The sequence below is a fragment of the Enhydra lutris genome, unplaced genomic scaffold (assembly GCF_002288905.1).
Source record: "Enhydra lutris kenyoni isolate GAN:26980312 unplaced genomic scaffold, ASM228890v2 scaffoldscaffold3, whole genome shotgun sequence".
NCBI classification, from domain to species: Eukaryota; Metazoa; Chordata; class Mammalia; order Carnivora; family Mustelidae; genus Enhydra; species Enhydra lutris.
Window position 1 is genome coordinate 71,876,735 of NW_019154087.1, and position 24,928 is coordinate 71,901,662.

At 44.6% G+C, this 24,928-nt stretch overlaps 1 protein-coding gene across 2 annotated transcripts in view; it reads right to left on the reverse strand.

Moving 5' to 3' along the window:
* Nucleotides 1-1,322: 1,322 nt before the first annotated feature.
* The window catches only part of LOC111154769 (coiled-coil domain containing 25), a 49,444-nt gene continuing 25,838 nt past the window's right edge, over nucleotides 1,323-24,928 (reverse strand). The window contains exons 6-11 of one of the 2 annotated variants that reach the window (XR_002641106.1): nucleotides 24,756-24,859; nucleotides 24,347-24,549; nucleotides 15,801-15,846; nucleotides 11,107-11,186; nucleotides 1,871-2,010; nucleotides 1,323-1,590 (exon numbers count right to left, since the gene is read on the reverse strand). Coding sequence is in view for 1 of the 2 variants with exons in the window: in XM_022514671.1 (XP_022370379.1) it covers nucleotides 11,157-11,186; nucleotides 15,801-15,846; nucleotides 24,347-24,549; nucleotides 24,756-24,859 (383 nt within the window). In the remaining variant the exon portion in view is untranslated. Of the gene's footprint in view, nucleotides 1,591-1,870; nucleotides 2,011-11,066; nucleotides 11,187-15,800; nucleotides 15,847-24,346; nucleotides 24,550-24,755; nucleotides 24,860-24,928 lie in introns of those variants that run through there. The other variant, XM_022514671.1, reaches the window with a different exon arrangement.

Genomic DNA, 24,928 nt, shown 5'->3' on the forward strand with positions numbered 1-24,928 from the left:
AGTGTTATTTGTGAACGCAGAACTCATGGAAGGCAATAGATTAGAAAGTGGAGTTCTGATTTTCTGAGGGTCAGTGGTGATGTCCTACAACTACAGGCTTGGTGAGCTTGCCATCATTCTCAGGGAGGATTACAAAAGGGCTGCTTTAGGTGATTTGGAAAATGTCACAGCAATTATTAGGAGCTAGTACAAGTTCTTTAAGTCTCATTTTGACAAGGTTGCTCAACAGGTAAATCAAATGCCATAAATCTATTTGATCTGGATTTCAAACAAGGTGTTTTCTGATACCCAAGTAAGCAAGGAGAAAAATATGGTCCGTATTAAAGTAAAATTAAGATGATTAGTTACTGGGAGAGTGTGCCCAAAGAGTGCTGAATAATTGATTAATCTATCAGAAAGGATGGTTCTAGAAGTTTGCTGGGAAGGTCCTAGCCTGAGACCATCTGCATTCAACGTTTTCCCAAATTTTTAAATTATAGTATAGAAGGAATATTTATAAATAGGTAGGTAATATTTGTAGAAGGGATTATTTTGGAGTAAATAATTAAAACCAGGATTAAGTTAATGAATTCAAACAAGACAACTTTAATAGGAAAAATTCATTAAAAATATATTAAGTGAAAAAAGCAAATCATTGAAAAAAATTTCAAGAAGATTCTAAGTGAACATATCTTTCTATACACTTCTTTGTGTATTTGTTACATTTTACAGAAAAAAAAAAAATCAATCCAACCATCCATCAGGCCAAAGTCCTCGAATCCCAAAAAACTCCCCCAAGCCCCAACAATCTAATCACCATGAGGTGTGGAAAAGACTTTGGGGTTGACAGTGTTAGTCAAAGAGTCAGCTGATCAAGGCTACATGCAGAGAAGACAGGTTTCAGCCCCGCTCTGCGCAAACCGCTGGGGTTGGGGCCAGGGACTGTGAATCTTTGGGGAGCTGCTCCTTCCCTGGGTGTTAGGCAAGTGACTGAGTGAGGGGCGCTGACCCCATGTGATGTGAGAGGTCATCTTCTGTCCTCAGAAACCTGTTTTTCTGCTAAGGGGACACTTAGGAGCAATCCCAGGGGGCAAAAGACAAAATGATGGGTAGAAGTCACTGAGACCTGTGTGGCTCCATAAGTAACTTTCTAACAGACACGTGGCTTTAGATTTTTTTTGAAGATTTATTTATTTATTTGAGAGAGAGAGAGAGAGCACCAGTGGGAGGCACAGAGGAAGGGAGGGAGAAAGAGAATCTCTAGCAGACTCCCAACATTGGACTCAACGTGGGGCTTGATCTCATGCCCCTGAGATCATGACCTGATCGGAAACCAAAAGTCAGGAACTTAACCGACGGAGCCATCCAGGTGCTCCTGGACAAACGGCTTTAGAAAGTACTGAGCTTCCTGTCTCTGAATGTTTTCATGCTGACACTGAAGGAGTTCTGTAAGAGGATGTCGTAAAGGGCACAAAGAGATCCATCGCCTTTGGTGACCTTCAAGGTCCCTTCCAAACTCCATGGCACGTTTCTATGAAAATCCATTATTCTATGAAATCTGTGCATGAATGCCCGTCCTTACGGGCTTTCCCTTAAAGCTAGAGGCTGAATCTGAAACAAAAGAAGTCTGTTTTTAAAGATAAGCATTATGTTTTGACAGCCATTTTCTTTTTAAATCAGTACATGGTATTGGTTTAGAAGATTTAGGCACCTTCTACCCCACATTTCTAAGATTTCAGTGGCAAAGAGCTTTGAGACCCCTCCCTCCCGCCCACCCAGACACCAAAGCAAAGCTTTTCCAGATGTGCTTCAAGATTCTTGGTGCTGGAGGGATACCTGAGGTCCTATCTTCCTCCCCCAATCCAAATACAAGACATCGATACAGACTCACGAGTTGACAGCTGGAACCACAACTGGACAGAAGCTGAGACCCGTGCTGTTCTCTCCTGCCACCTGCTGGCCCTTCCCTTCAGGTCTTGATTCTGCAGCGTTCTGGTGGTGTCCGTCCAGGAGAATTCATTTCCAGGAGGCCTAGAGGGGAACAGGAGTGTTCCCTGTCTCTAAGGGGAAAGCCTGGATGACTTCCAGTGGTTCCTCCTCATTCTAAGAAAATTGTAACTTTGCAGATGACAATGACTGGAAGAGACCTTCAAACCTGTTGTAAGTCAGCCCTCGATTGATATCCCACGGACAGGACTGATTTGGCGCAGGAGTGTTGGGTAATTTTGAGCTAACATACACAAACGACTTAAAAATCAGATTTGTGGTGTAATTTGCTATTGGATAGTCACGAAGTCGCAAAGCTGAGAGCAGCATGTAGGTGAGTACGCCCACATTTCAGTTGCAAGCCACGCCAATAACAAGAGGACAATAGCACCATCACAAAAGTCCCGCACCTGCCCTGTCTACTTTTCCAGTCTCTGCCCCGCCTCCTTCTAGAAGAGCTGGCCACTGGGGAAGAGGGAAGCATTGGGGGTGGTGGTCGGGGGGAGAACTGAAAGAAGCGGTGACCTAGCTGGTGGGCTGAAGTTTTGAATTATATTTGGGATTCAAATGTTTATTTAAATGGCAACACTTTTTAATACCTAAAAGGACGCTCTAATTTTAAAGGGAATCTGTTCCTATTTTGGACACTTGATCAGAAAGTCCCAGAATCTGATCTCTTGGCCCAAGACGTCATCAAAAGGTGGACAGGGGAATCCAGAGTTCTGCCAAAGAAAGACCTAGAAGGAAACAGCCACTTCTTTCTTCCTGTGCTATCAAGCTCAGCCCTTCTAATGAATCGGTTAATAAAACCTCGTTTCCCCATGGCAATTGTCCTGAGCTGAGAGGCAGCTGTCGCCTTTAGAAGCTCAAGCTTGGTCCGCCTCGCCGGCCCTCCTTCCCATTACCTGCCTAACCCCCACAGCACTGGAATTTACCTCACTTGTAGTCCATTTTCCAGTGGGCAAAAGGAAGCCCAGAGGGGACAGTCTTGTGCTAGTTCACATAGAAAAGGAGCTGAGTTTCATCCTAACATCCAAACTCTTAAAGGTAAAATCCATGGAAATGGTGTCTGGTGTATGGCTCCCTTTCCTTCACGTTCCTGTGCCTATCCTCAACCACACTAGACCTTTTCTCCCAACCCTTGGAAGGGGCGAAGGGGAGCTGGGGCATGGGGTAGCCAAGTTGCAGGGGTTTGGGGCGCGGACCTCCTGAGTCATTTGAGGCCAGTTCTGTCCCCAGCCCCTCCTCTCCCACCCCCAAGCACCAAACTTAGGTCAAAGCAAGCAGCTCTCTTCCTTCCTCGTGTTCCTTCTCCACTAAGCTCAGGCTGAACTGGTATACAGGAGATCCTCGAGAGGCAGCCTGTCCAAGCAGACATTGTTTTGTGGGTGGGGACACCGAGACACTCTTAACTCTTTTGTTCCTCTCTATTTCAGACCTCATTACCCACCCCAAAGCCCCAGGAACCCGGCGAGATGTCTGGGAAGTGGCTGGGCCTTTTCTTTGGGATTAGATGTCCCAGGAGGCAAACACAGAGAGAAGCCCCTCGCCCCTCCCTCCTTAGCTGAGCCTCTGCTACATCCAGGCCCAGCTCAGCTGAGTCCAGAGAGAGAAATTCTACCTTTGATAAAAAACCGTTAATACTTGTTGCCTCCAAAAAGGGGGAACTGGGAACATATCACTCTGTACCCTTTCCTTAAGTAGACTTTATTTTTTTAGAGCTGTTTTCTGTTTGCTGCATAATTGAGCAGAGCTACAGAGTGTGACCATTTACCATCTACCCCCGCCCCTACCTACACACAGCCTCCCCCAACATCAACTTCCCACCAGAGGTGTCCATTTGTTACCATTGATGCCTAGCCACTGACACGTCACCATCCCCTGGAGCCCAGTTTCCCTTAGGGTCTAATTCTCGGAGTCCATGATGTGGGTTTGGACGAATGTCTACTCACATGTGTCCACCAGGACAGTATCCTACAGAGAACTCTGTGCCCTCTGCCCTTTTATACATTTGGAATTCTGAACCAAGTGTCCCTAATTCATATAAGGGAAAACAGTTTGAACATTCTTCCCAACTCAGAATGACAGGAGATCCTGGGGTTGTGGGGGTTAGTCCTCCAGGGGAGCTCGTTTGCAGCACCTGGAGGCAGCCGTGGGCAAGATGAAGTGAGGGAGGTTTTGTGTCCCTGTACTCTCTTTAGTCCCTGCTATTCGAGTTGTCTGAATACGAGCAAGGAAGAAAAAGTCCAGCTAATCAATGTATTGTGTTGTTCACCAGGGTTTTACGATGTTACAAATCTTCAGTCGTTGTCTGGTTTTAAACATGGCGGATAACACTTTTTACCATGGCAGAAGAGAGACCGGGCAGGGCCTCACTTTGGGGGTGAGGGACAGGAACCTGGACCACCTTCTCCCTTCTTGTGGCAAAAGGAAACATTTTCTAACCATGGGCATCCATAAAGCTTTCTCTGGGACGAAATTTAAGCTTTGTCTATTTGAGACCTTCCACCCATTTCCAGACTTTTTTCCCCCCATGAAGCATGTTAATAACATCCTGGAAAAGGCCAGGGAGAAGGAATTTCACAGTCCCTGAGCAGACAGCTATAACTTTAACTTCTCATGCAGCAAAGGCGGTGGGAAGACCAGGCTGATCCTGGGCAAAGGCAGGAACAGGGGAGACCAGGCCTGGCAGGGTGGTCGGAGAGGCCACAAAACTTGCTTCCTACTAGAAGCTCTGGAAGCACCTGGGGGAGACTGGGGCATGATGGTGGATAGGGACTGCCCAGGGGATGCTTTCACATCCAACATTCAGCAGCCTTGGGAGGTCTCATGCCCATTTTGCAGATGAGAAATGAAGGCTCTCAGACGTGAGGTGGAGACCAGCAAACAGCAAAGGCAAGGCGAGCAGGGCCCAAGGTTTCACGTGAGGTCTGGAGCAGGACTGTCAGCACAGAGGTCCCCACGGTGACGTTCTCATACAAGCCAATGTATAGTGGCTGGCTGAAGATGGCAAGTTACCATTCTCATTCTTGGCAGAACCACGTGGTCAGACACACTCTCACTGGCAAAGAGGTCGAAGTCATAGCAGTCCATGGTCTCAGAGGCCAGGGGGATGGCCGCCTGGATATGAATGTCTAAACCCTACAGCACGGGAATTTACCTCGCCCTTGTCCTAGTCATTTTTCGGTGGGCAAAAGGAAGCCCAGAGGGGAAAACTGTCTTGTGCTAGTTCACATAGAAAAGGACAGAGGTAGGAGTAGGGGAGATAATGAAGTGCTGGGAATCACTCTCTACCTTGAACATCCTGTTCAGGCCCAAGTTCCATTACTCTGCACAATCCTCTTCCCATGGGCCATAGGGCAGGGATGAAGGAACACTGGAGCTTGGAAACTCCTCCAGAGGAAACAGGAATTCAGAGAGGTTAACTAAGGCACCCAAGGTCGCACAGGACACTGGAGGCCATGAAGATAAAAGTCCAGGCCCAGGTCCCAGGCTGGGCTGCCTTCCAGGCCAAGGGAAACAGGGTCAGGGCATCCCCCAATTGTCGCTCCAGTGTAACCTGAGCTACCAGAGCAAACAGAGTAAGGCTGAGCACTCCAGAGCCATATCCGAGTGAAGGCTGGCAAGTGAGGCCAAGCAGGGAGTTGCCCCGAGGAGGGGAGTTTTGAACTGGCTTTAGGAATGAAGGGAGAATGGACTAGAAGAGTTCCAAAGACTAGCAATTCTAGTTTTGAAATAAGTTATGGAAGCCTCGCTGATACAGAGGACATTTTTGATAAAATGAAAAAGTTGGAGTCTTGAAGTGACAGAACAGAGCTAAGGGCTTCACACCCGAAGAGAATTCTGGCAAGGCTGAGCTGGTGTAAAGGGCAGCCTCTAGCAGTATTTTTCTCTTGACCTTCTTCGGTCTGTAATTTTGACCCGTTGACCCTGGATTTGGCCGAGGAGCTAAAAAGGTTTAAGACTAACGACCAGCCTTTGACAGCTGAAAGATCCTATTCTCAGAAGCAGAATGCAGGAGTGAGAAGCACACATTAGCCTGCTCTCTACGAGGCAAACCCCAAAATACCAGCAGGCGCGCGGGCGCCTACGGCCTCAGGCAGGCAGGATGTGAAATGTCAGACCATTAGTCTTGTATTTTTACTGCAGTGGCTACAGGATGGGGTTGAGGTGGGAATGAAAATGCATGCTGACTTAAGAGAGTTCTTTTCTTTGAGCCTTAAATATCGCCACCCACTCACCAGGCTCGGGAACGAGTAATGGCTACGGAAGATACTGAGGCTGAGCCTTCGTTTCCCCTTGGCCTTCATTCCTTGGCTCTCAGCAAAGGCAGAAAATGCCAGGTCAGTGGCGACCGGTGCCTGCCAGCAGCAGAGAAGTTTCTTATTTCATCTGGCTCCGAGACAGAACTATAGTCACAACCACTAAGGTGGGAAGTTCCTGCCATAAGTGATACTGTGAGATCGGAAAGGCAGAGGAAGCCATCAACGTGAGCCAGAAAGAGAGGTTAAGTCAATTCTAACGGTAAACCATGGGGAGCATGTGCTGTGAGATTAGCTATTTGTATTTGTAGTGTATTCCAAATATATGCACAGGTCTCCACATTTTTGGTATGAAAATTCTGGTTTCAACCTATATTCCTTGTATCAGTTAATTTACTCAAATACTGAAATCCAAGAATTCTCATAGCTAAGGCAGTTCAAACCAAAAGGATCTAGGTTTCCCTGACTAGTGAGAAATAGGACTCAAAAACGTCTTCTAATAGTCATTGAAGAATTCAAGTATGCTTTTGCAGCTGGGAGACATCTGAAGGTTTCGGTGGCTCCCCTCTAACCCCAAGACCTCCCCCTGCAAAGGTACTCAGTTACAGAACAAGCACCACTACAAAAGGGGTGAATCTGTAAATAACACTGGTCCAAAGCCCCTACATTCATCAAGGATACTATTCCAAGGCACCTGGGTGACTCAGTCCGTTCAGTGTTCAGGTTATGATCTCAGGGTCATGGGCTCGAGCCCCGTGTTGGGCTCCTTACTCAGTGGGGAGTCTGCTTCTCCCTCTCCCCTTGCCCCTCCCCCCACTTGTGCTCTTTTTCTCTCTCTCAAATAAATAAATAAAATCTTAAAAAGAAAAAAAGGAGGAATACCATTCCAGCAAGTCTTCAGAAGTACAGCCTCATCCTGGTCAAAATCTCAGCAGAACCCCCTAGGAATTCTGGAAGGTCGGGTATCAAGTTGTAAACTTCAAATACTAGCACTTAAACATCATGGCCCTTGGGCTCCAGGCTTTTTGCTTCTCTTCCTGGAATTCTTGGGCAATCTTCCCTTCACCCTAATTTGCTCTTTTCCTCCTGCTAAGGAACAAAACTGACTGTTTGAAGGGCATCATTTTAGGCATCCAAGAACCTCCTTCTTCCTACTTGCCTAAAAGAAGTATGCACATCCCATCAGTGAGACAGAGGCTTGGGGAAGCAAGGTGAAAAGTAAAATCCCCCCCACACACTTGATTCTACTCAAAACTATAAGCTTTTATTATATTTTACATATCATTCATCCAGGACGCGATGAATATGCAGTTGGCATCTTCTCGCTTGTGAAATGACACAGTGCGAATAAAGCCTCCTGCCGTGTGCTGGGCCTGGGCAGGCAGAAGCTGGAATGGGGCCCTGCCTGGGCGCTGGCAGCGGCCTCATTTCTGAACTGTCACACTTACTGGATGGAGTTAGATGGGTTGAGACTGACATTGAGCTTGGAATTTCAGTTTCTAATTTTACACTTTGGATTGTAAGACAGTTTGTTTTATAGTCTACTTTAAAATCAAAAGGTTGCCCACTCACTTTGCCATCACTTTGAGTATGGGATTTGTTATTCACCAAGCTGTATTTGTAAATCAAACAGAGACAAAGCACACTTCAGTATCACAGCTCAGGAAAAACTGGGAAGGTGGTTCTATTTCCCTGTCGGGCACACTGTTCCCCAGAACCTGTTCCCACCCAGAGAACAAGGGCTTCGCCTCTCAGATGCAGAGGCGGCAGGGAGAGCTCTGGTCTCCAGCTGGAGGCTACAGCTGCATTCTTTCTCCTCCTGCTCTGTGTACGCCTGACACCTTCCTTCCTCAGTGGGGAGACTATTGGCACTGAGCAGTTAACAGGCTCACCAACAGCCATGTTTTGAGAAAGTGTTAAAAATAAAACAAGAGGGGCGCCTGGGTGGCTCAGTGGGTTGGGGCCTCTGCTTTCGGCTCGGGTCGTGGTCCCGGGGTCCTGGGATGGGGCCCCGTGTCGGGCTCTCTGCTCGGCGGGGGGCCTGCTTCCCTCTCTCTCTCTGCCTGCCTCTCTGCCTGCTTGTGATCTCTGCCTGTCAGGTAAATAAATAAAATTTTTAAAACAAAACAAAACAAAACAAAAAAACAACAAAATGAACAGGAGCTACTGACAGGGTTCAACCGAAGCTTATTGCCTATTCTGCTAATAACCACACCTTCCAGACTTCTGGAAGCTTCCCAACATGTGTTTTAGCACCGGCACTGTGACGGAGCTGCCTTGCCCAAAGATTGTGACCCCAGATCCACAAAGGCCATTAAGAAATGAATTCTAGGGACGCCTGGGTGGCTCAGTTGGTTAAGCAGCTGCCTTCGGCTCAGGTCATGATCCCGGCGTCCTGGGATCGAGTCCCACATCGGGCTCCTTGCTCGGCAGGGAGCCTTCTTCTCCCTCTGCCTCTGCCTGCCATTCTGTCTGCCTGTGCTCGCTCTCTCCCTCTCTCTCTCTCTCTGACAAATAAATAAATAAATAAAATCTTAAAAAAAAAAAAAAAAAAAGAAACGAATTCTAAAGCTGTGAGAATAAAAGAGCCGAGCTTGTGAAGCCAATTAAATAATGTGACCCTCACCAGCATGCCGCTTGGAGCACAGGGCAATGAGACACAGGTAAAAAGACACGCCCTTAGGATGCACGGATTTGATCAAGGGCACAGCTCATAAAAATAACGACCTGGAACTTTCCTAGAGGAAGTTTAGCGAACACGCCACTAGCAAGAAATGAGAGGGCTTCAGTGCCAGCAGCGTGACATGTCAGTCCCGAGCCAACATCCTCAAAAGAAGAGGTCCTTGTTCTTTCTGGGCTCATGGACGCTGGGGAAAAGACTGCCCCCTACCCGGAGGCAGGGGAGATCAGCACAGAGCAGCTCAGGAAGTTGAGAGAGCTAGGAAATCGATCTGGGACAATTCGGAGGAGAGGCTTTGACACTTTAAACCAGTGTGAGGTAAGAATGAGGACAGGTTTAAAATTTGGACCCCAGGATCTCGCACATTACACCAAATATAGATGTCTGCTTCAAAAGCTCTAATTCCTCCTGCTGTAACGGGGCATACACAGGAGTCCTTCAGAAGCACTGGCAGGCTAGAGTGACACAGTGAGGCCCATTCCAGATGTTGGCCACAGCGTGCAACGAGTGCCTGAGGTGCTAAACTGGAGCCCTACTAGCTCCCACAGAGGGTGGGAAAGGGCTTCCACCTTGGCCCCATGGTGGGCATGTGGGGGAGAGACACAAGGGGCAGCGAGGGAGGAAGAGGGTACCCTTCTAGAAGCTGCCATGTTGAGCCTCAGATGGACAAGGTTCTCTTACAGTCAGAGCAACCCAAAACCAGCATGGGGAAGGGGATAATGAGCAAATTCTGAGAGTTCATATATTAATGTCCTTCCAAATTAAAAAAATGATTTTTTATTTTTACATTTCTAAAATCACAGAACTCCAGGCTGAATGTTATCAGACACATGCATGCACACACACACACACACACACACACACACACAATCTCTGATTTCTGGAGTCATCTCCCATACCCTCTCTCAAAATCTGGCTGAGTTACGCCTCAGGGTAATTTTCCAGTTCAACCCTACACAATGATTTGGGATAAATAGAAACACTGAATTACCCACAGTTCCAAAGTGCTCTGACAGGATAACTTTTGCTGGGTTGGAATACAATTAACAAGAAAAAAGCTGCATGTGGAGTTCTTTCTGGGTGTGGTTAAAATGTGAATTTGTATGCCTCCTGACCCGCAGGCTTTGTTCTCCTCCCCTCTCGCTGTTTTGTCTTGTCTCTTCCTACCAGGATGGCAACAAAAATACACCTTCTATTCAGAATCCCACTGGAGAGTAGGTGGTTCAGATGAGCAGTCCTGTTACATATTAAGTTACTGGGCCTACAGCTGAGAAATCTGAACTCTGAGGATACAACTCAAAGTCAATATTATCTCAAGGTAAATAAACAAATTACTTAGCTGGCCCCTGAAATGCTTCGTTGTCTCTAAAATCATAACCCCAACACGGGACTTTTGCCTTCTGCTGTATCCCAAAACAAAAATCAGGTAACCTGACATCCTCAAAATGATTCAGATCATGCTGTCCTATTTCTCCCCTCAGTGCTGAGAAATGGCTCCAGAGCCTGGAAGTTGTCACGTATGTGGTCTGGGTTACTCGGTGCTCAGGTAAACACTGCCACATGCCTGACCTTGACTAACACAGACTGCCTCTCTAAGCATGATGGTAACTGGGGGGAGGCCCTCGCTCAGAGAAAGTATGAGGAAGGTAGAAGCCAGGATGAGGGGAGAGCTGAGGACAACGCTGCTAACACACTCACACGACATTGGGACAGGAGTACTGAAGCCGCCAGTCTTCTGAAAATGTCACTATCACCTTCGAAATGCATAAGCTTTTTTGTTCTAGTCAGGACATCAGGGCCAAGGGCAACACTCGCATATATTGCTCACCGATACATTCTTCTTAACAGAAGTGAAGCTATTTTAAGAATAGGAAAAGCTTTTCAAGACATCTGTTTTCAGGGACACACCAGAGTAACAAATACTTCTCAGGGCTGGTTTGTTCTAAAGTCTATCCCAAGAACGAGGGCAGCCAACTTTCATGAGGTACCAAGACAGGTTTCAGCAAAAATATTTTCACCTTCCTAAAGTTATATGCCGTTTTTCAAGTCCAAATATATTATAAATATCTGATCCTTTTCCGTCGGCAAAGAAGGAAACTTTTTTTTAGACGCCAACGTTGGTAATATTTGTGTAGAATAAAGGTAGAATTTTAGTTGTGTTTTTTTTTTTTATAACACCAAACACAGATGAAATCAAACCGTCTGCAACTGTCCCGAAATTCACATCTTTCAAAGGTCCTTTCCTCCATTCACATGAATTCATCTGAATCATTGCCATCCTGTAGGGAACAAAAAAGTGCAACTGTAAAAGCCTTCAACATAAACTACTCAAATTTTAAAAATATCTTAAGAAACAAGCTTCCTGATGTGTAACTGCAAAGTTCAGAAAATAAAAGTAAAAAGTAACATCATTAAGTTCACTCACCACTTCTCTACCTTAAAGTAGGAGTCGTTTAGACTAGCTGGATTTCTACGGTGTCATTATATGGCCTGAGTTACATAGCCACAAGTGACCAACAGTTTCTAAGTTATGAAGTAAAGGCCCACCCAACCCAGGATAGGACGGAACAGGTGTGACGAAAACAAAATGGGATTGCTCCAACAACAGCAAATTAGGAATCCAAACAGATCCTGCTTCATATCCTTTGCCAACGATGCTGCCAATAGGCAAACACATTTTTGGCTTAGACGCTATTATTCTGAGCCTCGAGGTTGTCACAAGATGGATTTTTTTTTTTTTTTTAATAGGAAAAATGATTAGGAAGTCATGGGCTAGGTACTAAATTAGGTGGCCTGCCAAGTTTTTGATTAAGAAACCTTATATGATGGTATACATTTGAAAGGCCCTTGTTTTATTGTGTGGCTTAAAGACATCATTGTGTGGCTTACAGACACGTCCTAAAGACCAAGGACAAGAGTAGAGCCTGACTCCTTTTTGATCTGTTGCACACCCTGAGAAAACTGCCCTGGATGCCACCATTCACTAAGTATCTAAGTTTGGGACATTTGCTTGAAAACGTCACAACCTCAATATATCACTTGCTGCAGCTTCTCCCTCCCCTGGCCTGACACCTGAGCTGTGAGAGAAGGGGAGGGCTCAGGCTTCCAGGTGTATATGCTCTACTCCCCCTTACTACCTCTTATTAAAAAAGGGCAAGGAAACAGGAAATACAGGCAGGAAACACTGGTTTCTGAGGCCCGCTCTGATCTCTGGTTTCATTCAGTAGTTCTCTCTGTGCTTCTCATCAATGAGCACAACAACCTGAGGCCATGGCAAAAAATGCCTTAAATAATTGTATGAAGAGCAAACTCATGTTGGCATTCTATGCACGAACTGGAATTGAGACTGCCTTAGTGTCCTACGCTGAAATCACAGCATTAGAGATGTTTGAAGAGTCACCATCTATCTTGGAAGGTCCATATTAGATTCCGAACACTGAGGTAGAAAAATGCTCTAAGATAATTTGGGTTGGTGACAATGAAAATGTGTCACTCCCAATAAAGGCTGTGAGTCAGATTTTCAGAGTGTCTGTCCCATGTGTCTGAGGATCTGTATTTGGGAATTACAATAACTTTTAAATATACATCTGAGATCTAAGACTTTATTTGGACAATTTAATTTTTTTTAGAGAGAATGAGAGAAATGGTGTGTACAAATGGGGCGGGGGATGGGGAGGGCAAAGGGAGATGGGGGAGAGAGAATCCCGAGCAGGCTCCAGTGCGGAGTCAAACGTGCGTTCAATCCCACCACGCTGAGGTCATGAGTTGAGCCAAAATCAGGAGTTGGACGCATGAACAACTGAATGACCCAGTTGCCCCTATTTGGCCAATTTTTATATTTAAGATTCCTTTTAAGAGTCAATATGGGGGCGCCTGGGTGGCTCAGTGGGTTAAAGCCTCTGCCTTCGGCTCAGGTCATGATCTCAGTGTCCTGGGATCAAGCCCTGCATCGGGCTCTCTGCTTGGTGGGGAGCCTGCTTCCCCCTCTCTCTCTCTGCCTGCCTCTCTGCCTACTTGTGATCTCTGTCTGTCAAATAAATAAATAAAATCTTTAAAAAAAAGAGTCAATGTTTTTCAATATAGCAAATAGATTTCCTGTCATCCACCTATAAAGTGATAAACAAATAAACTGAATTGAAAGGAACTGTTTACTGATACCAAATTTAAAAGATTAGGAAGAAATGACAGATTGACAAGGATTATACTAAATAGGAGAGCAAGAGCTCAAAATTAAAACCTTCAGAGTGGAGACTATTTTTTCCTGATAAATTTATATAAGCCACACAAAAACTCAAGTCCTATCTTATATAAACACAAAGCTTTAACTAAAGACCAACCGATCACGCGGCCAAACTGGATCACAAAAGGTCTGTATTCCCGCAAGAGGGTTACAAGGAGAATGGAAACCGCTTCTTCAGCAGTACTGGGAGAAAGATCTAAGAGTCCTTCCACTACAAGGCAGAATAAAAACACCCAGTACAAAACTTCCCTGGAAACACGAATCTGATTGAAACCTGGAGCTCAGCTCAGGGACAGGGGAGCAAACAACAGACAGACAGGAACAGCAGAGCAGTTAGAGGAGTCCTTTGTCTATAAATCCGCCTCACTAATCCTGGAGCTTTTAACATCAGCCACTACTCAGATCATGTCTGTGTATATATGTATATTTGCGTGTGCATGTGTATTAATTCCAAAATATCCAAAATTTAATAATCCACAATGATGGAAATGAAAATGCCTAAGATTAACATAATACAGGTGCCAGATTTCTGCTGGAAAGTAGTCTCTAAATCACAGAAAATTTTTAAGCAACAATAACCATGACAAAGACAATGGGCTGAGGGTATGTTAAAGACTTCTGTTTAACTGTTTAGCTGTTTTAAGGGTTCCAAGAAATCTAAGAGTAGTTTCCAGAAGGTATTAAATACATCTCATCATCATTAATACTGAAAGTCTGTGGGAAAAGAGCAATTAAGGACTATATTGATGAGAAGCAACAATGACCATTTATATTCAGAGACTAAGAAACAACTTTCACATATATGCCCTTGTTTGAATTCTAGTGCAGACGCAGGAAGTCATTAGGTCTCCCTTCCACTGCTGATGAATACTCCCTCAGAGAGGTTAAATAATTTTATTAGGCTTATCCACTTAGTAAATGACAGCTTAGGGCTCTAACCTTCAAGTTCAAGGCTGTATTTAACTACATACTACTACTCTTGAATTTTTCAGGAATAAATTACAAAGCTACAGCTCTGACTCATAAGAGAACCCCATAAATTTATTTCTTCACAGAGACAGGAATAAGAATATTGTTCTTACTCGTTTTTAGAAGGACACTGACATATGAACAAGGTATAAAATACTACTAACAAACCCAACTGGTGAACTAAATATGGGGTTTGACTCGCTGACCTTTAAGGGATCTTAAATTCTGTTAACTGTTTCTAAGCATCAAAGGAAGTAGTGTTTAATATTATTTTCTGTGATGGTGGAAATGTTCTATTTCTGTGCTGTCCAATATGGTGACCACTAGCAACACGTGGCTAGTATGACCAAGAAACTGAGTTTTTAAAGTACATTTTAATTAAGTTTATTTTTTATTTTAATTAAATTTAAATGGTAACATGTTAACTAGTGCCTACTATCCTGAACAATAAGATCTCAAGCATACATAGTTGACCCTGAACAACATGGGTTTGAACCACACAGGTCTACTTTTACACAGACCTTTTTCAATAAACACAGCTCAGGACAGTAAAAGTATTTTCTTCTCCCTATCACTTTATGGTCTTTTCTTCTGGTTTACTTTATTGTGTGACTACGGTATGTGATACATATGACATACAAAATATGTGTGTCAACTGACTATTTACGTTTATGGGTAAGGCTTCTGGTCAATAGTTAATTTCTAGGGGAGTCAAAAGTTACATGCAGATTTTCAACTGTGTAGGGGGACTGGTGTCCCTAACCCCCTTACTGCTCAAGAGTCAACTGTATTTGTAAATTATAAAATATGCAACATAGCAAATATATCCACCCAGTTTCGATTTTCTACAGCCTGGTAAGTGGTAGCTAAATTGAGCTATCTCCAGCCACTTCCAAATAAATTTTGGGAACAGAGTAGTCAGGGACAGTAAGTCCCTGACATAGTTCCAATAAAATCATTAGCTGCTGATGCTAAGAAAATTCTTTCTGTACTATAATCTGGATCTCCATTTCTCTTTATCTGAGGTCCTGAGGAACATGAAATCAACCAATGTTGTCACCTAGACTGCAGGAAAGATCTTGGGGTTAAGACTTTCCTTTTGTGGGGCGCCTGGGTGGCTCAGTGGGTTAAAGCCTCTGCCTTCGGCTCAGGTCATGGTCCCAGTGTCCTGGGATCGAGCCCCACATCGGGCTCTCTGCTCAGCGGGGAGCCTGCTTCCCCCTCTCTCTCTGGCTGCCTCTCTGCCTACTTGTGATCTCTGTCAAATAAATAAATAAAATCTTAAAAAAAAAAAAAAAGACTTTCCTTTTGTTTTTTAATTGAAGGTAAGGATTTTGTTTTCAGTTGTTAATATAGAAACAACAGTCACATTAATGTAGAATATTAATAAGGGCCCTTCCGCCTGCTACAACTAGGAAAGAGGGAAATGAGCAGGAAAGTTCCGAAACAGACCTGGACATCATAAAGAGTGCAACGATCTCTTTCCGTGAGGTGACCTACTTAAAAACACATTGCCCCGCTTGCCCTCTTGCTCCAGGGAAGAGGGGCAATGCCCAAAGAATGCACCTGAGTTGCCAAGTCATGTCAGGCCATCAGCAACATGTGACTCAATACTGGCTAGTCACCCGATTATTAAACAATTCTTTATTAAGGCACAACACTGAAACAAATAACTTGAACATACCTGATTTGAAGACATATTCTCAACTTTCATTAGTGATGAATAGCTCCTAGAAGAAAACAACACATTTAAAATAAGGTCATCCGGGGGCATGTGGGCAGCTCAGTCGATTAAGCGTCCTAATTCTTGATTTCAGCTCAGGTCATGATCTCAGGGTGGTGAGATCGAGCCCCAAGTCAGCTGGGTGTGGAGCCTGCTTACGATTCTCTCTCCCCTTCTCCCTCTGCCCCTCCCCACTTCTCTAAAAATAAAATAAAATACAATAGCGCTATCCAGTCAGTGAGTATTTCATGAACATTTACCATGTATCCCGCACTGCTGAGGGTCCTTCAGAGGAAAATATGATCCCTGACCTCAAGGAGATTGCAACAAAAAAAGGGTAGGTATCTTCGAACAGTAAATAAGATGTGCACAGCACTTTATAATTTACAGAGTGCTTGGTCATACTCATTTCATGTCACTTCCACACTAACTGTGAGGTGGGTGGCGTTAGTCAGATGAGGAAACCCGTCTATGGCCAAGAGCAGCTCAGACTCCTCGCTAGGGCAGACTGCGAGGGCTGTGGAGGCTGCAGGAACTCGGGAGGTGATGCATCCAAGTGGGCAGAGCAGGGCTGCTGAGAGGCTCTCTTCTCACGTGAGGCGGAACCCAAAGCGAGCCCAAGCCATACAGGTGAGCAGTGGAGGCAGATCCAGAGATGGCAGGAGCAAAGGCAAAGAGATGGGTTTTTATAACGACATTCCACGCCAATTCAAGTGGAGTCTGAGGACAAAGTAGGGGGAAAGTAGGCTGGATGTGTGGGGCCCAGTTATGTTGTCCAAACTGCATGAACTAACACAACGTGATCAGCAAGAAGCCACAACATGAGACGGGAGCAGAGGAGAGATGTATGAGAGTCAACAAGTATTTATTAAATATCCGTGATGTGTAAAGCCCTGTGCTAAGCCTGGTGGAGGATGGGATGGGAAGAAAACAGAACCTGATGAATAAGACAAAGCCTAGCCCCAAAGAGCTTACCAGGAGAGGAGATCTGACCTATTCAGCCATAAACATGCAATAAGTTCAGTTAAAAATACACAAAGAGACAAAGGAAAAATACAGAGACAAAAGGAAAAGGAAAGTGAGACCAGTGTTTTAAAAAGAGTAATCTGTAGCAGGCAGAAGAGAGGGAGAAGGGAAGTTAAGGCAAGGAGATGAGTTAATAATAACAACAGTATTTACAATTTACCAAGTATCCTTTGTTTGCGAGGACCTGCATTCTATGCCTCATAAATTACTGTCAATCGCCTCAACAACCTTATAAGGCAAGGGAGAGTCTCATGCCTACTGAAGACCTAGGAGGCAGAGCCGCGGACCTTAAGGAAGTCGTGCAAGGCCTCCCAGCTAACTAGGGGAGAAGCGAGCCTGAGAACCCACATCCGACTTCCGAGCTCACACTCCTGCCGTCATACTCCATTCAATCTGCTGCAATATCCCCCCAGCAAGGGCACGAATCCAGACTGTTCCAACAGCTGTCCTGATAAGAAGAGAAATCTGAGAGGAATCAATGATAACATCAAGGTTTCAAGCTTGGGTGACTTGAAGAAAATAATGCTACAGTTGAGAGAAATGGGCATATGTTGCAAAGAAGGTGTGCTTGGTGTGGGACATGTTGCACGTGAAGGGACGGAGAGACATCCAAGTAGAGAATACGCACTGTAGAAACGGAAAACTGAGAATGAGAGGGAAGAACAGTCCTGGTCAGTGACGACCACCTGGGAGACCTCTGGAGAGAGTGATCAGGTGAAGCTTGTTGGAGGAAGTAGTATCTCTAGGAAACACACAGGCAATACCGAGAAGCTGCATGAGCAGAAAGAGAGAGGCCCGCTGAGCATGAAGTGGGTAGAGCAGGGAATCTCAATCCTGGCTACATTTCAAAATCACCCAATGAAGATGGGCATCCACGAGCTGCGTTCAAGAACCACTGGGTCCGAAAGCCCACTTCGATGAAAGCGACACACAGATTTACCCTTCATAAGGCCACACCTGTCCTCTGAGCTCCACCCCATTCATCCATCTGCTTATCTGACATTTTTTTGGATACCTCAAGGTATTTTCAGATTCGTAGGTTCCTTGGCAGCTCATGGTCCAAAACCAGTTTGGTTCTTTCCCAGTATCCCCCGGCCCAGAGAACGGCACCGCCATCCATTCCAGCTCACACCCCAGAAACCAAGGACTCACTCTTTTCCCCTGCCCATCCTCTCCAGCCAATCTAGCTTCAAATCTTATAATTTTATCTACAAAATTACTTCTCCCCAGTCCCTTTCTCCGTATTTTCACAACACCCCTGTATTCCAAGCTACCATCATCTGTCGTGTGGCAATATGCCATAGTTTCCTAACCAGCCTAGTCACCCCCACCTGGATCCCCTTCCCTTCATGTCAGTAAAATGAGTTTTCCAAAACACAAACCTTATCATACAACCCCCTGCTTAAAAGTCTTGATAACCTCACGAACGTCTGATGAGGAATGAAGACAAACATGACCAACAGGCCCTGTGTGCATGGGCACTTCGATCCAGGCATTCGCTCACTCCTGCGCTCCACACATTTGGGCCCGCCTTTCTGGCCCTGTGTTTTGCCTTGCTCCCTCCCATACAGTCTTTGCACACCTAGTTCCCTCTGCTTAGAGCCCTCTTGCCACCCAATCCCCTTTTAATCAGCAAACATAGTTCTGATCTTAGCTCAAGGATCACTGTATCAGAGAAGTCAAATTCAGTTATTTATAAATCCATAATATATTAACCAACCACTCACTGCATATGCAAAGCACCAGGTCACACATAAGAGATACAAAGATGCATATCAGTGCCTCTTTGAAGGAGCTTATCATTAAAATGGAGAGCTATGGCACACAGAACATTATAGAAAGCAGTAGTGCTCATATGTGAGAAAGAAACAAAAGAAGGTACAATTAAAGCAGTCAATTCTACACTGGACTATATCATCTTTTAAATTAATGGTCTTGCTGTTGCCTCTTCTACATGTTGCCACTAAACTCATCCTACAGGTCTACTACTTCCTAATATCCTAGGACACCTATAATGGCTCCTTATCACTTACAACCTGAAATTCTGTACCATGCAAAACCTTTTAAAATCACTCTCTGATGTGCCTATTTTTTAAATTCTTTTATTTGCCTATATGACTTTGACTCTGGCCTAGCCAACCTGCTCCTTTCTTGCCTTACAGGCAGCACAGTGTGGACCTCAGGACTCTAGGCTTGAGTTAGAATTCCTGCTTTGCTACTTAATAGCTATAACCTTCCAAACATTGACCACCTTGCTAAAGTCATCTTTGTCCCCAAATCAAGTGCAGGTTACTGTTCAAACTGATGATCCATTCACCTGTGACTAACCATTTCACCCGGGTCTTGTACTTGTCTGACTTTGAGTACCCGAGCCTTGGATTCAAATTCGACCTCCCAGACTCCCAGTTTTTAAACTGGGACTGTAGCCACAGTCCCTACCTTTTTCTTTTCTGATCTGTTACTCAACTTATCCTCTATTAACTACCCTTCTCTATTATTTCCTCTGGTTTCAACAATCACATGGTAGAGCTTGACTTTGACATTGATGTTTTAACACCACAAAGCCCAAATAAGTGAATATAAGGCTGAAAGAGACCGGCGAGCTTTCATTTGCAGGCAACCATGCATTCCACTGCACAGATGAAACAACACTACTAGGACACACCGAAGGAAGCCAGCGATGCTCTTCCCCAGCACCTGCCAATAGATGATGGTATCTACTGGGAGACTCACAGGTAATCTGCCGAAAGATTTCTCCAAATGCCTGCTCTCTCAAACCAAATGTAGACTGAGTAGAAGCCAGTCTGCTTCTCTCACTCTCAAGGTCTCGTCTAAGACACTGACTACTCTGAAAGCCTGTGCTGAGTCTCTGCTGTCATCTCAGCTTGCTCAATGTATGGCTTATGGTGTAGTGGTCACGGAAAGGAAGGAACCTGTGAGAAGGCTTCTTCCTTACACCATACCCTACACAAAGATTCTCTAACCCCAAGCCCCATAAGCTTCTAGGCTCACGAGGCATGAGTCCAAGGAGCTAACGAGTAAGATGGGTAAGTGAGAATATGCAAAGTCTAAGGAAGGGGAAATTTTTCAAATGGTTTGGATGAAGAAAATAAATGGTGAGCAGAGGGTGTTAATATAGTGCCCTCCCAACAACCCAAATATTGCTAAAACCCATCTAAGAGGATGATCTTTATATAGACCTATTTACATTATCAGACCGTTCCAGGTTCTGCATGCTCAGTATAAAGAGTATAGGCTCATCGGCAAGAACAAGATGGAGTTCTGTCTCCAGGGGCTACCACTCTTCACTGTGGAGCAGGAAGTCGTGCCTTCCACAGGGTGGGCTGGGCTTTGTTCACTGCTGAGCTGAGGGCTGGACAGGATCCAGACTAGAGCTCAGAGAACTTGGAGCTGTATAATGGCAATTCCATCCTTTGCTTCTCCTGGTAGACATTGGAAAGGAGAAGCTTATTGCCATTCTTGTTCAACAAGTTGAGAAGAGAAAGGGACAAGAATCTAAATGGCTTTAGACTTGGAGGGAAGTGGGCTATCTCCGGATATGAGGCTGTTGAGTATTTCTTTGCTGCAATCATCTGGAAGCACTGGGGAGAACTTCCGGGAGAAGAATATCCCTTGGTTTCTCTGCAGAATCCCCTGCAGACTCTCAGTTTCTTAGGCAATCGCACCAACTGAAGTGGACATTCCCTACCAAAAGGTCCAAATAAAAGAACCATCTGCCAGTGAAAGCTCATGAAATTTTCATTGTCAGACAGCCAAGGGAAGGATGGAAGGGGAATGTCAGACAGCCAAGGGAAAGACTTGAGGATGAGATGATTCTGTAGGCCCACCACTAGAGCTCCTGGGTGGAAGAGTCAAAGGTAGAAACACAGGTCATGGATAAAGCACTATAATGTATAAAAACAGATTCTAAAGCAGGTCAGAAGCTTAGAGCTTATGGCTGGAATTTCACAAAAGCTGCAGGGCACAGCATGCAAACAGGCAGGGGCTTGGTGGGTTGCTGTGTTGGTTCCCTGCACAGCAGCCCTGCCTCACATCCTCCCAGCCTCGGCAGTTTGGAAAAGTAAGTCACTGTGGTAGCACAGGTTTCACGGGAACAAATATATCAGTCGTTTTTCGTCTTCTCAGAGCCACAATCATTCATTAAAAAAGAAAGCATCAGGGACAAAACTGTGTAGAAAAACATGGACTAGAAAAGTGATTTCCCCATTTCGTTCACTTACACTTTCCTTTTGATAAATACGGGCCAGAGCAATATATGATAAAAATCTGTGTCTGAGAAAACAAATGGAAAAATTACAGGTGACAAGGGATAGCTTAGAATATGGGACTGGTTAGATAAATTTGCTTTTGAGGCAAAAATTTCATTCAACAACGAGAATTTTTTTCCCCTCAACTTATGTATTTTATGGGTTGTTGATACTATAAAAGAAAATCTGGGAGATATGAACATTGTGTTTTAAACTAATAAAATCAAACATACAAAATCCCCTAAATTTTACTAGTACACAGCTTGATTTGAAACAAAAATGATATACATTTCAAGATAAATTCCCATATCTAGAAATTTCTTGATTCATATGCAATAAATTTTACTTTAAAGCTGAATAGACTGATCAGAGGCAGAAGAGAGTAGTAATAGCATGTTATGAGCTTGAGAATCAGAAAAACTAGCTATGTAACTTTGGGCAAGTTACTTAACTGCTTGTCAGACTCAATTTCCTCTTCTAGAAAATGCAATTAATAACAACATTTGCCTCATATCCGTTATTGTTAGGGTTCAATGAGATAATGGAGCTAAACATAGTACAGCGTTTGGCAGATGACAAGGGTCCCAAAATGCTAGCCATTCTTTCTCAAGTTTTCAGGTAAATTAAGTGATATTATATTCCTAACCTATTATGTTTCTAAACAAAATTGTTAGATTTAGAAAGGGTACCAGCAGGTGTGTTTTCAATCTTTTCCCCCCCTTCACATGAAAAACAAAAATGAATAAGCTGCTCTCAATCCCACATTGCTCAAAATCCCACACATTTTACTGCGCTGATCGAGCTGATAATTTTTCTTTCATTCACGACACAAAGCAGACTCCCAATCTAGGTCAAACCCAATCTGTGCATTTGTTTGTCTCATGTCAGCAGATTATAACTCAGGATAACACTTCTGGAGTTCTCCATTTGAGTATTATGTTTTCATTGAAGCCACTTATCCCACTTTAGCAGAACCCCCAAAAGGGGCACATGTAGGCAGATAACTAAGAAATACCAGTACTTGATCATTATACCTACTCCAGGACCCAACACTCTTTCTAATCATCCAGCGTATTGCAAGGAAACCGAGTCAGGACATGGCAAGACAGCTCATTTTGATCCTATACCTTTCGCAGAGGCACATCAGTATCCTTTCTTCCCCCCTTTCTTTTCGGTATACTTAACACAAATGGTATCTATGGAGAACTGTGGGAAAATCTAGAAATCCTGTGAGTAGAAGTTGTAGGATTAAATTCCCTCTTTGACAAAGAAAACCCAGTAGTCTCTTTAAGTATAAACTATACATCAATTATAGATTCAGAGTGGTGGGCAGAATAATGATCCCACCTGTAGATGTCCACATCCCAATCCCCAGGACCTGCAAATATGTCACCTGGCATATTATCTGGCAAAAGGGGCTAGGCAGATGAGGTTGGGTTAAGGATCCTGGATGCAGAGGCAATGGATTGTCTGGGTGGCCCCCATGTCATCACACTGGTCCTCAACAGTAGAGAAGGCTGTGCTCAGAGATGGGGCTACGACTGTGGGGGTGTGTTTCAGAGATGCCATGTGGCCGGCTTTGAAGATGGAGGAAGGGGCCACAAGCCACAGAATGTGGGTGGCCTCTAAGAGCTGGAAAAGGAAAAAGAGTCTTCCCTAGAGCTCCAGAAAGGAACACAGCCCTGTTGAACCTTGGTATTAGCCCACTGAGAACCATGTTGGATTTCGAACATATGAATGGATAGAACTGTAAGATAAGAAATCTCTGTTATTGGGGCACCTGGGTGGCTCAGTGGGTTAAGCCGCTGCCTTCGGCTCAGGTCATGATCCCAGGTCCTGGGTTCAAGCCCCATGTCGGGCTTTCTGCTCAGCAGGGAGCCTGCTTCCTCCTCTCTCTCTGCCTGCCTCTCTGCCTACTTGTGATTTCTCTCTGTCAAATAAATAAATAAAATCTTAAAAAAAAAAAAAGAAGAAAGAAATCTCTGTTATTTGAAACCACTGAATTTGTGATAATTTGTTACAGTAGCCACAGAAAACTAATACAGTCAGTATTCTCATACACTAGAATTTTAGGACCCAAGCTATATTTTAACTACTCCTTATCATTTTATTTACTCATTTTTATTTGTTTATTTTTTAAAGATTTTATGCCTAATTTTTTTTTAAAGATTTTATTTATTTATTTGTTAGAGAGAGAGAGAGAGCATGAGCACAGGCAGACAGAGTGGTAGGCAGAGGCAGAGGGAGAAGCAGGCTCCCCGCCGAGCAAGGAGCCCGATGTGGGACTCAATCCCAGGACGCTGGGATCATGACCTGAGCCGAAGGCAGCCGCTTAACCAACTGAGCCACCCAGGCATCCCTATGCCTTATTTTATTAGGTAGGCTCTACACCCAACATGGGGATTGAACTCAACCCCAAGATCAAGAGTCACATGCTCTACTTACTGAGCCAGCCAGGCACCCCGTACTATTTATCATTGTAAAATGTAGTGCTTTGGAGTAGGCCTCATTACATTAATCACTTCCAACTTTCAGAATGTTTTTCTTTCTTAAAAAAAGAAAGCTGAAGGCAGTGGCTTAACCCACTGAGCCACCCAGGCGTCCCAAAAAACAGATTTGAAGAATTACTAGCATTGGAGCACCTGGGTGGCTCCATGGGGTAAGTGTTTGCCTTCGGCTCAGGTCATGATCCCAGGGTCCTGGGATGGAGCCACATCTCAGGTTCCCTGCTCAGCTGGGGGCCTGTTTCTCCCTCTCCCCTCTGGCTCTCAACACCCTCACCCTACCACCCTTGCTTGTGCTCTCTCAAATAAACAAATAAAATCTTGAAAAAAAAAAAAAAAATTACTATCATTGGTCTTCAGACCTAAGACCATCTTACTCAACTACCACAGTGAGTCAATGTTAAACCCTTAACATAGCATCTTTTCTTTTCCTGAAGATGTTTACAAACCAAACTCTAAAGATAACCTATGACAGTTTAAGAATAAAATTAGCTCTTTTTATTTCACACACACTCATATCCTACCCCTATAAAAGGGAGCCATTTGACTACTGCATCAGCATAACTGCCCTTTCCTAGGCTGTTTCAGGCCCTGAGTCTGTCATCTGTCCTGCCCTCCACTGGTCTAACCTTCCTATGGGCTGGTCCCTGATGAAAATCAGCGGCGATGAATCTCCTCGTTTAACACCAATACTGCAGCTCCAACATACCTAAGTTCGTCCATTTCCCGCTTCTTCTTCATCTCTTCCTTCTCTCTCCTTTTCATTTCCTGAATTTGGGCTTTTTTCTCATTCCTCTCTTCTCGGTCTCTGCATTCCTTCTCTGCCGCGAGGTCTGGGAACCGCTCCATTTTGGTCTTTTCTAATCTGTTCAGGATTTCATTCACTTTCTTCTCCACAGTCACAATTTTCACCTTTGAGGGAGATTTGGGGGGGGGGGACAAAACGGAATCTTTATTGTAGGATCCCCCCGCAGAACAGAGGCGATGTTTTCAAGGAGCCGAGCAACCCAGCTGAAAGGGATCCAGAAGGCAGACATCATGCGGAGCCTTCAACCAAGGCAGGAGCCGGCAAAGCCCGGGCTCCACTCCGCCCCCCTCTGGCGGTGTGCAACACTTACATCCTTTTGCCTGTGAAAGCCTATCTGTCCCACGTCCATGTCAGCGGTTTTCTTCAGGTTAGACCATGGTGTATATACCACATTCACGTTGTTCATCTTGCAGCCTGCCAAGAGAGACTGTCTTCAACATGCAGGCCAGAGGATACTGAGCAATGCGCTCCCTCACCCACTGG